We start from the raw sequence: 13042 nt of genomic DNA on the forward strand, positions 1-13042 counted from the left end.
AATACATATATTTTATATACATACCTAGTGTGGATATCTTTCATTTAGTGACTCAAGAGATTATAGACTGGTAAAACAAGCTGCTTGACATTCCTTCAAGACTTAGCCTGAAGGCTGCTCACCATAGCTATCACTAGGATAGCTTTCAATAAAGGTTGTCTTTAACCTATAACCAATAAGGGGTTCTTTGGACTGATACAAGGTGCCCACTATAACTAGTGGACAGCATATATATGGCCAACTTCTCACAATCACCAACTGCACAGGCACAGTATAACTGAAGAAATCTGCCATAAATCACAGGCCAATGGGTGGCTCTAATTTAATCCAACACTGCAGGTCCCGACTAGCAACATACTATGATCCCTTCTTGGTACCGCACATTGACAATCATGTTTGGGATGATATTAATGAAATTTATCTCAGCAGACCTCTCCACCATTCCACCCTCTAAGCCTACTCAGGACCGTAAGCTTTAAACACAGCATCTCTGAATGGATATTCATCACACTGCTCAGCGCTGCACCCCAATACAAGATAACTGCTCCTCTGGGGTACTCCCGCACAACATGGAAACACTTCCGACACAGGATCAAAACAAAGACAAAACACTTCCAGCCTCAAATACTACATGGTGTAGCGTGCTATCCATGGAAGCAAGCCCTTTAGCGCCACACATAGGAGTAGTAACCGCTATTTAAATGTCGCAATGCAATACCATACAATAACCAATGGTCTTGTTTTTTAATGTTTCCGAAATAGTCTCACTGCGGGTGCAACACAAATTAAATGGGGGTAAGTTGCTCTCCTTAACGTCACAACAGAGAAGGAGCAGTCTCCAGATCTAGTATGAATGAACCTGGGGATCTGTGCCAGCAAGGCATCAGATGATCGGACAGTCCTGATAGGCCTGTAGTGCAGGGTATGTCTGAAAGATATCTGAGCCCAAACCTGTAAAATGCACAAACAGGTTGCCAATGAATGACAGGGGCCCATTTTGGGATCTTCAAAATGAGCTGCACATCAGTATTTTGAACTATCTGTAGGCTGCTTATCAATCCATCTGAAAGGTCAAGTTAGAAAATGTTGACAGAGTCCAGCCTAGATAAGATGAAGGCACGGGCCACCGTTTTACGTGATCATGTAGGCAGAACATCTCCTGAAACTTTTTAAGGATTGCAGCAACTCTATACACATGGCGACTACCTACATTACTTGAGGCCAAAAAGAGCGGTCACACTCAAATTTTACTCCCAGATTTCTTTACCACTGTAATTGGTTGTGGTGGAGGAGGAAGATGTTCAGGCCAACAGTTTGTGAACCAATGATCTTTGTTCTGGCCCAGAAACATGAGACTTCTATTTTAGTCTAATTTATTTACATGTAACCCGCTTTCATCCACTCAATAACCCTGGATGAACTGATATTAAATGTGGCCTACATACAGGCTGGCAATGGATCAAAAGAGAGAACCAGTGTTGTCAGCTTGAAAGAGGACCTTAGAGCCAAAAGACTTAATAATGACAGATGATGGGGTCACGCAGAAGCTGAACAAGGTCAGACTTGAAGAAGAACTCTGTGGCACCCCAAAGTGTAGTGGCTTGCTGTCTGACGAATAAGGGACCATTCAAACAGTCAACTTGCTGTCCTCCTGGAAGAACTTCATCCAGCTAAGAGCAAGACCAGCCACCCTGATACCAGCCAGCTGTTTCAGAAGAATGGAATGGGACACAGTATTGAATGCAGCAAATAGATCTTACCCCCAAGAAATGCTCACCAGCATCTTCAACATCAGTCACTCAGCTCAGTGATTTTCATCCTATGGGCTCCATACATTGCCCCTGCTGCCAAATTCTGGGGAATATCCACACAGTTGAGGGAGCAGAGGGAAGAAGGAGCACTCCCCTGTTCGACTCTCACTAGAAAGTGCCAATCCCCATGATCAAGCTGTCTAAACCCTGGAAGGTCGGCATGGCCCTGTGGCTTTCCAACTTTACTGGCCTACACCAGAAATCACCCAGCTGATGAGCAAGCTGCACGTCCACGTAGCCCCGGTCGCTCTCACCCATGGCAGTGTAGTCTCCAGAATGTAATGCGCTGTGTAACCAGCAGGGGGTCAGAGGCACAAGTCTCATCCCGCATCAGCCCCGGGCCCTGGTCTGCTGTGTGTACCCCACCCTGGATTTCAACAATACCGCCTCTTGCCAACAGTGATGTGGGGTGCCATCTTGGATCCAGGCAGCACTTCCAACCCATTATCTGCCATGGCCCCACCGCACCTCATAGACAGGGCACTCCGAAGTCCCTCCCAACAGCTCTGCGTATACCCAAAAGCAACCAGGGTATGGCAGGAGTGCAGAGAGGAGCAGGATATTTGAAAAAAGCCTGGGGGAGGAGGAATAGTGACACTTACGTAAGAAACCAGTTTGTATTTAGCTGCCACTCAAAGAAAATACAAGAAAGACTACTGAGCTGCAGAAATCCTACATTAGCTGAAACTACTGATTTGGCAAAAGGAATAGAACGTTCCATGATTTCCTCAAAAGCAGTTCACAATGTATATTCAGTGAATACCTTAGCTATGAATAGTGATGATTCTGGGAATACCGTTAAAATACTGTTAATGTTGTAAAAGCTAGTAGTAAGACAACCACCAAGAGATTCAACAGTTTTTGTTTCAGATGTGGGCCAAACACTCACATTGTGGACTAGTATGAATTGCCCAGCGATAGGAAAGCGCTGGTTGTTGTGTAAAAAAGTAGGTCATTTCCAAGTGGTATGCAAAGATAGTGCCAAAAAGTCTTTAAGGGTTAATAATATAGAGATTTCAGAAGATGCAGATGTATGCAGAGAGACAGGGTAATGTCGTTTTGACGTTTGAATGTAATGCTTTGGTCAATTAAAATAGAGTAAAAGGCCCATTGTGTGATACGATGATTTGAGACGTGAATCTAGAAGTTCTGGTTCACCAATTACAATTTAATCAGATGTGACATTTCACGAAAAGTGGGGTGATAAGGTTGCGCTTGCACAAATGGTTATTAATCCCAAGGCATTTGGGGAAAAGGATATGTAAATGCTTGGGTACTTTATGTCAAAATTGGATTGTTTGGGCAGAGACATCCTGAAGAAGATGTATGTGCCCATCAAGGGAAGAAATATAATTGGATGGCAAGACCTAGCTAGAATGTGGTTGACCCTCATATCTGGTGCTGAAAACTGAGTAGTCTTAAGGGAAATGCCAATAGCATTTGTAGAAGAACACTCACACTTAGAATTGAAAGGATTCGTGATCAACACAATGAGGTGTTTAGTGATCGTGTGGATACAGTTAAAGGGTTTGAGCATCACATCAGCTAAAACCAGATGCCCAACCAGAACTTCACAAGGTTCGCCCTATACCACTGAGCGTGAGGGATTAACTCAAATTGGTGTTGAAAAACGTATGTTCTGAAGGGGTTATCACAGCATCTGATTCATCCATGTGGGTTTCACCACTTGTGGTGGGTGGAGTTGGTGGTGTCCTGAACCTGTCAAACAAGAGAATCTGGAGAAGTCAACATTGTGCTGATTTGCGTTCATTAAATAAAATCATTCTCATTGACTGCCATCCTCTCCCGAAGATTCAAGCGTGGTTCGCCAATTGAGGGGGGACAAGTATTTTTTCAATCATAGACTTATGGTTAGCCTGTCACCAGATACCACTCTTGATTGAGTCTCAAGAACTGATCACATTTGTAACTCCATTTGGAGCTTTTCAATACTTAAAACTGCCTTTTGGTCTTGCTCCGGCGCCAAGTGTCTTCCAGAAACTCATGGATAATCTTTTTCGGGAGATGCGAGGAGTTCAGACATATCAGGATGATATATTGGTATTTGCTGGCAAATGGGAAGCGCATAATGAGATCCTGGGTAAGCTGTTGTTTACGCTCTCTCATGCTGGTTTGAGAGTAAGAAGTGGCAAATGCAAATTTGCCATACAAGAGCTTGATTGCTTGGGGCACATGAACTCAGATGGTATTAGGCCCAAATGTTCTCTAATTAAAGCCATTTGTGATGCTGCTACACCAAGAGACAGGGATGCACTCCACTCCTACTTAGGGCTGACGGAGTAATATGCTCGTTTTGTTCACGGTTGTGCTCAGACTCTAGAATATTTAGGGGCGCTGTTAAGAAAACGTGTAAATTTAATTTGGGCGGATGACCTGAGTAACACCTTTGAAAGTGTCAAAAAATGTATTGATGAAGCTTTAGCGTAACGTCCATGTCAGGATATTTGTAAATGCATAATCACTGTTTATGCCAGTTTATCTGGTCTAGGTGCCATTTTTGGTCAGTGGGTCTCAGGAAGAGAACGGACGGTTGCTTTTGCTTCCTGGATGTTAAGACAAGGGGAAACACACTACAGTACAATTCAGCGTGCAGTTCTTGGAAGCGTATGGGCTGTACAAAAATTCAAAAGCTGCATATGGGGGCATGTTTTTTAAATCCTATACAGATCACAAACCTTTGATGGCACTCATAAAGCAACTGGTAGACTAGTATGCTTACTTTCCAAGATGCAAGAGTATCACTTAGAAGTTATACATTTTCCTAGGGGTAAGAACTTAAATGGCGATCGGCTATCAGGAATGGCATTGGATGAAGAAACACTTGATAGTGACCAGGATGACACTGAATGTGTGTGTGGTAGCTGCAGTGGAATGTGCTCCTAAAAGAACTGAACAAACTTGGCAAAATGCTTATTCTGTTGATGAAACACTCAATAGGGTTAAGCATTTCGTAATCAAAGGATGGCTGAAAAGTAGAAATCTGTCAGGGGAACTAAAAACTTTTCCTTAAGTGGCTACCGAGTTGTCTGTCATTGCTGATTAGGTCAGGTGCCATGATGTGTTTGCTCCCCCTGAAAGTCTAAGAAAAGACATTATTTGTGTAGCTCCTCAGGGACACCTAGGTATCACTAAAACTTGTAAACGTTTAAAGAAATATAACTGCTGGCCTTACGTGGATGCTCAGGTAAAATTTATCATTGATGGTTTTACTGAATTTCTCCATTCAGACAAGCACTGGAGACCCATTGACACACCGCTTCATCAGCTGCCGTTTCCAGATAATCCATGGGAAAAAGTGGAAGGGGATTTTTCAGGAACATTGATTTGTTATCTGGTAACAACACGTATTTAATTTTCCAATTCCAATTTCCAAGCTTTATTTCGATCATTACAGACCATAAAAGCAGCAGAAAAAAAAGCATATGATACATAAAAAAAAATGTTAAGCGTCACAGGATATAGCCGATAACAATTCATTATACAACCTTAATGACAAGTTAAAAAGTTATTAAAATTTTAAAAGATTTAAAACAATGAGTTCATATTTAATAAGTTCAAAGCTATGGAAGACGGAAAAGGTACGTTTAGACTGCACTAGTGGAATTTAAGAACTTGCGACGCCTAAGCCACATGGAATTAAGGAAGCAGGACACTGCAAAAATAATCGGGGGGTGCGTTCCAGTTCGCAGGACTCTAAGAGCCTCCCGTGTCTGTCTGAACCCCAGGTTCCTGCATATTGGTAGGAGCCAGTACCTTCTAGCTGCAATATAACCTTGGCAAAAAAAGAAAACATGTGTAAGGGACTGTTCCTGATTCTCACAGGCCGGACAGGCAGATGGGGAGGCTTTGGTCCATTTGTTTGTAAGTGCATGAACTGCTAGACAACCCCATCTAAATTGGACGTAAAGTTTCCTTGCCACAAGTGGACAGACGTCATCAAGAAAAGTCTCAAATAAATATTGGTCTTTAAAATAAAAAAATTCAGAAGTTAAACAACCATTTTAGCATTCCTATAGAGTTCTCCCAATCTAAAAAGTCTGTAAGCTTTAACTAGCTCGAGGCGTGAAATAGACCGAGACGCTTCCTCCGGGTGGGTCCATAAATTTGGCCAGCCCAGTCCAAAGCACAAGTCTTTGATATGCGCCAGCCAAGATATTTTTCCCACCCCTGGAAGCCCCAGTATCGCCTTGAGTTCCGACTGGTAAACTAGTAGTTCGGGTGTCGCCCATAGTCGGCGCCAAAAGGTCATGGGTCGCAACTCAATTTCCTCATTTATGGGTCTAAGGCCAAGGTCCATGCATAAGGGGATAAGAGGAGTATTTGGCGGTAGGCCCAAGAGTTGTCTCAAACGTATTCTCAGTTCTAAGCAGTGCACCTACAGGGCGATGTCCCCAGAGTTCAGCCCCATACATGATTGCGCTCCTAATTTGAACTTTGTAAATCTCTGTTAACGGACCCAGTTGTCTTGATGTTATGTTCCTATATAATTTTGCTAGGCCCCCAGTCATCTGAGCTAGCCTCAGGCCTGCCTTTTCTTGGTGCGGGCCCCACCCAAAGGTTTCCATTAACGTGACACCCAGGTAATCAAAGACTGCCACCCTCTCCAGCTGGGTGCCATTTAGGGTGGGGTTGGGACGAGAAGTTCTGCTAGGATTAGATACCATATGCTGTGTTAATCTCTAGCCCCCTGTTTTTGCAGAATATAAAAAAGGTGTCAAGAATCCTTTGGAGGCCCATAGGTGATTTAGAAAGTAACAAGGTATCGTCAGCAAACATCATTGCTGGTACCTTGTTACGGGCAAGCTTTGGGGTATCAATATTGGCGATTCGGTTTAGTTGTTCCACCAAAGCATTTATATAGAGACAAAACAGTGTGGGGTTCAAACCACACCCCTGCCTTACACCCCTATTCACTGGGAAGCGTGAAGTCAATTCCCCGAGCTTCCCATATCTAACCTGTGCGAAATTTCCAGTATGTAATCGCTTGATCAGGGTGAGCAAATAAGGTGGAATGCCCAGTTCCTCCAAAACTACCCAAAGTTTATGACGAGGTACCATATTTAATTTTGCTATTTGATTACTACTTAAAATGGATTAAGAATTTTATTTTGTGATGCTCAATTTTTGCAATTTATATTTGCGTTAGAGGGTTTTCTCAAGACAATAGTCGCAGACAATGGAACACATTTTGCATCACACCATATGAGCATGTTTTATTTTTATTTCATGATGTACAACACTTCGAAGTGGCCCTCTATTGTCCATCCTCCAAGGGGTTTGTGGAGAGGGCCAACAGATTAGTTAAAGAAGGCATCCAAACGGCCTTATCTTCAGGGCAGAATGTACAGGATATTGTGGAAACAAGAGTATGGGTTTATAACAAAACGCCTCGTACCACCACTGGAGTAGCTCCTTTTATGTTAATCAGGGGGCAAAAGTACACACAAACTTATTTCCAGATTGGTTGAGGTGTAAAGGTGACAGAAAGGAAATAGAGGCAGGTGGCGAAATAAAGTTTTATGTGTTACAGAACCAAAATCAAATGAAGCAATATGTTGATGCAGGGACGAATTTTGAGAACACAGACTTACACGTTGGTGATTGGGATTTGATAAAGAATCCGAAGAGATTTCAGACAGGTGTATCAACATTTTCATCAGCAGTTCAAGTAGCAAAGGTAAGGGAGGGTTCAGTTCTTCTTCACAGCAAAGATTAGTGAAACAAGAGTAACCTTGTTCACATTTCAAAACGCAAAAACAACAATTGATGGACAGAATGCAAAACAATGTCATACATTCACCCCAGTACAGAGATCTGGGCCTAAATCCATCTTTTTTTTGCTCACCATGCCATTCCTCTTTGGACCCAGCCATATGCAAATCAGTCTTGACCCTGTGCCCAATGGGAACAGTCCAGCCCAAACTAGCAGGCCAGGTCCGCCCTGGACTGGAAACAAGCATCCAGGGACCGGTTTCGGGGTTTCGCCCCTCTTCAGCCGGGATAGCTTGATTCCAGTGGCATGGAGAGCACGGGACTCACGTCTGGGCATATATGTTCCACTTGGGGTGACAAATGCAAAAATAACAATTGATGCACAGAATGCAGAACAATGTCATACATACACCCCAGTACAGAGATCTGGGTCTAAATCCATCGTTTGTTTGCTCACCATGCCATTCCAGTTTGAACCCAGCCATATACAAATCAGTCTTGACCCTGTGTCCAATGGGAATAGTCCCGCTCGAACTGCCAGGCCAGGTCCTCCGTGGGTTGGAAACAAGCATCCTAGGACCGGTTCGGGGATTCACCCCTCTTCAGCCAGGATAGCTTGATTCCAGTGGCATGGAGAACACAGAACCCACATCTGGGCATACTCTTCCCACTCGGGTGACAAATGCAAAAACAACAATTGATGGACAGAATGCAGAGCAATGTGATAAATTCACCCCAGTACAGAGATCTGGGCCTAAATCCATCATTTGAAAACAACAAGCAGAGTCGATAAGAGGCAATGGTAGTGATAAAATAGAAGGTTGTAAATGGCCTCGCTGGTTGCAGCCAGTAGAGGCGACCTTGTATTCAGAGGAGGTGCAAACAGGTACCCAATCTTCCCAGGGTCTGAGGTTCGTTCAGGTTGCCATCAATAGCACCTCTTGTACAGAGCCTTCACATGTTCAACCTTCTCAGGATGTGCAGTCCAATGTGACGAGTGAACCAGCGAAAAGAAAGCTGGAAGTGTATCAAAGAAAGGCGCCCAGCAAACTCAACGGCTGTGATTTGCTTTACGTTTTATTAACATTGATTCAGGTTTACCCTACACATGCATCCTATAATTCCAGGGAAACGAAAGTTTGAAGTTTGTCAAACAAAGCCACTGAGAAAACTTCGTGACTGTATATTGTTTTATGTTTGTTAACATCTGCTTCAAGCGCACCATATGCACCCATCACACTTTCTGTTGTTTTTCTGGAAACGGGCAAGGTGTCGCAGTAGGTAATCGATGGGATGTGCTTGTTTTAAGTGATAATGCTCCTTCCATGTAGCCTCAGGTGTCTCCCAACAAAGTTACGCCAGCTGCTGTTTGTTCCTGAAGCTGCCAGACACTCTCCAGTGGTGGGTGTATTTCTAACGTGTAAATAAACCTTTATACCCACTTTCTGGCTCCGTCACGGCATCCAGCACCCATGCTAGTTTTAAAAGTAGTTAAAAGGGTTCATATGCACCTCTCATGCCAATCAAACATAGCCTGCATTCCTTCCCCTGAGCAGTTAGCTGTGCGTGGAGTACACGAGAGCATGGGTCACGGCACGCCTTGACTTCTGTATTGTCACCGGCTCATGGGATCCCTTAATATCCAGAGACACTTGGCAGAGGCTTCCGATTTCGGAGGGAGAATGTTCCAGAACCTGCCGAACGGGCCCGGGCTACCCTTCAACGCGCTCCCGGTGCAGGCAAAGAGCAAGTTTGAGGTCATCCGCATTGTCCACAAAGCTGACTGCGTGAAAGTGAAAATACCCCCCTGCTTGGCGTCCGCGCCCACCATTCAACAGGGTTCCAAGTTCACTGCCTGCTCGCCTCGTCACTCAGCGGCCCTTCAAGCGGCTACAAACAGAAGCTGCTCCTTGGAGGTTCGCGGCCCGCGGCGAAGGAACCCAACCCTGAGCTGGCAGCCGAACAATCCACATGTGGCGCAGCAAGCTGCAGAGAGAGACCCTTCAAGGCTGCCGACGGCAGAGAGGCAAGGCATTAAGAGGTCACAACTAAGGAACATCGGACACGGACACGCCCCTTCTAGGAACTAATGTGTCTATGTTCTAATCTTCCAGGACTCTCGAGTAGCCAAATGGACACGCGCGACACTTTATAAATGTCACAGATAAATACATGTGAAACCAGAGCCAAGATTTGGACGTGATGGTGAAAACCGGGCTGCACGCGTGGTTTCTCAGGGCGCATCTCAGCATGCATGCCCGATACCGAGTGATCACATACGCCAAGAGCAACTCAAGGAAAGGGCAAATCTCAAAACGCGTAATGCTGGCAATCCTGGGCAGACTGCGGGCTTCTTGGCGCAATGGTGAACACTCCGGTGCATTGCTTGCACTGGTGTAGTGCTTGTAATCGCAGGTGAACTGGAGACACGCTAGAGTGATGGCGCTCGCCCCAGTTAGTGTGGCCACCTCCATCCAGGGTCTTGCAGCACTGCCTCCAATCCTGAATATTTCACCTAACAATCATATATTTCAGGTGTGGTAGTCTAATTAGTTCAGTGGAAGCAAGGAAAGACTACAACACCCAGAATGCAATAGGCTATCTCAGTAAAGTACAGGACTGCAAGCACAAGCAGTGTCTGCAAAGACATGGGGAGGTGCTCACAATACCCGCCGGCCTGGATAATGCTTACAATTGCATAATGGCCGTAGTTCGGTATTTATCATCTGTTGGTACATTGTTTTTGTATTTTATGGCACTACCGTTACTGCTGAGTCCTCAGCCTCTATGAGTGGTTTAAATGTGAACCATTGCTCACTTATCCATGTATGCATTGATCTATACATTCAGGCATTCATTGTGCACTCACGAATTCAAAGGTTTTCATCCATTCATCGACTCACCCATTAAATATGTGCTCACTCACTCATTCATCCAGTCACTCACGTATCCCTCCAACTAACTGTTGACTCTCACAATAACCCATCCACACAACCACACACACTCAGTCATTGAAAGATTTTCAGTGTCAAGTAACCAAACATATGGGTTTGGCCAACTATCTTGTGCAAAGTTTTCACAGCCTGCTGGCTCTATTCCGATTGTTAAAACATGTGCATATCATATGCAACGAACGAAGTAGATCCGGTTGTGCACGTGTTCTAACTAGTGAGTGCCGTCTAGTAAAGGGAATAGAGGGAACATTTTTGGCAGGAGAATGAACTAAGGCTAAAACGAAACGGATGGGTGGGTGGAAATCGGAGAAACACTGACCGTTTAATAAAAAGAAATGTATGACAGTAGAAAGCAGTGAAAAAAAAGGAAGCTGAATAAGGCACGAAAAAGAAAGATTGGACAAACACTGTAAGAGAAGTCACACAACAAAAGTGAGAAAGACAGAAGGACATTAATATGAGCTATATAAAAGTAAGGACGAATGAACAAAAGAAGGAAGCAAGAGAAGAAAGCCTGAAAAGAAAGTAAAAGAAACATAAATTAAAGTTGAAAGGTAAAAACGAACGAGAAATAAGTTAAGGCGAGAATTAAGAGAAGAAGAAAGGGAGAAAACTGAGAAAAGCTAAGAGGGAAAGAAACAAGTGAAGGGAGGTAGAATAGAAAAGAAGGGAAGCAAAAATAAATAAAACATAAAAAAGTAATTTGGGAATAAAGAAGGCGATTAAGGAAAGTGAGAAAGAAATGAAGGGAAACGGTGCAAAGGAAAGGGAGAGAAACTGGCGAAATGAAAGAAGGACCAAAATAATAGCAAAAAAAAGGGGGAAAAGGGGAAAAGAGGACCAGAGAGAAAGATGAAATAGGTTAGGCCAAGAGAGAAACTGATACCCCAGACAACTGATACAACTGAGGTATCCAACTTAGCAGGTTTGGATCCTGGCAGGGCTGCTCAGTCTTTCATCCTTCGGAAGGTGATAATAACACGAGTATAGGTTCAGTTGGGGAATATCAAACATCTCACATTAGCGCAAAGTAGCAGCACCCCCTTGTGGTGGTCTTGAGCTTTCCAAATACCCCATCTATGTTATTTCATTTTGGCTAGCATGGTGGTGGGGGCTGCATAACGATGCTGCGTCAGCTCTCTTCTCCACTCAGTCTGTGGAGCTATTTTAATGGGCCGACCGTGTTAAGACTTCTTCAGGCGTCCTTTTCTTTTGGAAGTCCCAAGGAATAGGTAACCGGTGTCGGGTGAGGTACAGATGGTATATGTATGGTTCCCCAGCCCTCCTTGCCACATTGCGCCTTTCTGTGAAGCGCGCGCATCAGGTGATGTACCTCAAAGCTAGCGAACAGGTGGTGTGCCGCGGAGACCGGGCAACGCGTTCGCTGCTCCACAGACTAGCGCACACTTTCTGCCGAGGTTACTATATTCCGCACACCTGGAAGAAGCTAAAAAGGGCCAGGTGTAACTATATCCTATTTAGATTTAGGCAGTGCCCACTGAACCGCCTCTAGGCGCCATGTCGGTCACAGTATAAAAGGTGATACTTCCATTTCATAAGACAGGGGAGTAAAGTAGCCGCTCACCTGGCAGTGCCCGAACCACAGCAGCTCGGTGTGCAGCACCATGAGCAGGATGCCCAGCAGCGCCAACACCAGGCTGCAGGCGGCCAGTGACTTCTTCTCCTCCACCAGCGCCTGGCGCCGGCGCAGCTTGCGCAGGTTGTCGTTGCGCGCGCCATGGCGCTGCGCGCTGTTGCCGGGGTTCAGAATGGTCACCTCAGTGGCCTCGCCTTTGCCCTGCATCTCCGTGTGCGCTTCCTTAGCCGGGGCAGCAGGAAGGCATGTTGTAAACACGGGCCAACCCCCTCGGCCCATGTGCGTGCCACCCCCTCCAGATCACCGGCAGGCCAGGAGTAGCGGAAGTCGCCGACTTCCTCGGCAGGGAGGATGCCAAGTGCGCACTTGCTGGCGCGCCGCGCCCTCCTTCACTCTTTCTGTTTTTAGTCGTTTATGACTAACTTATTTTTTTAACAAGGTGGGGATCACGCCGGCCCAGTTGCGATCAGATTTCAGACCCAGCGACGGGTCTCTTTTCCGACTGTTTGAACTTTATTCATTCTTTATCTCTTCAGACGCACGTGACGGTAGTTTGAGGCTGCTTCAGAGTTTGGTGGCTGGCTGGCAGGATAGCGCCTCCTCGCCGAGGACGCTGCCAGTTTGACTAAGGAGGGGCACCGGCTAAAGTGCATCACCCATGCCCGGCTTGGTAGATGTTTACATGCACTGGAATTAATAAAAGACAAAGGAGGACAGAATTATGCGGCTGGATTGTATGCATTATGTGGCAAGGAAAAGGCAATTATGTGACCCTGGGGGCGCAATCTGCATGCTAAACCGCTAAAGGCAAGTTGGGCTGCGGACTCTGTCTGTGTCGTTATCCAGCAATTTCCACAGGTCGATACAATGAAAAACGTACCCAATACCAACTTCTATACAAAGTGTGTACGTTTCCGTGGGAGCCTTTACTAGTTCTGCAGTTTCCA

At 45.2% G+C, this 13042-nt stretch overlaps 1 protein-coding gene across 1 annotated transcript in view; it reads right to left on the reverse strand.

The window, feature by feature from the left end:
* KCNN4 (potassium calcium-activated channel subfamily N member 4) overlaps window positions 1–12576 on the reverse strand; it is a 598479-nt gene extending 585903 nt beyond the window's left edge. Inside the window, exon 1 of the mRNA XM_085615741.1 lies at window positions 12084–12576. Coding sequence (XP_085471867.1) covers window positions 12084–12374 — 291 coding nt within the window. The 5' untranslated portion in view covers window positions 12375–12576. The remainder of the gene's footprint in view (window positions 1–12083) is intronic.
* Window positions 12577–13042: the final 466 nt, after the last annotated feature.

The sequence above is a fragment of the Triturus cristatus genome, chromosome 7 (genome assembly GCF_964204655.1).
Source record: "Triturus cristatus chromosome 7, aTriCri1.1, whole genome shotgun sequence".
NCBI lineage: Eukaryota > Metazoa > Chordata > Amphibia > Caudata > Salamandridae > Triturus > Triturus cristatus.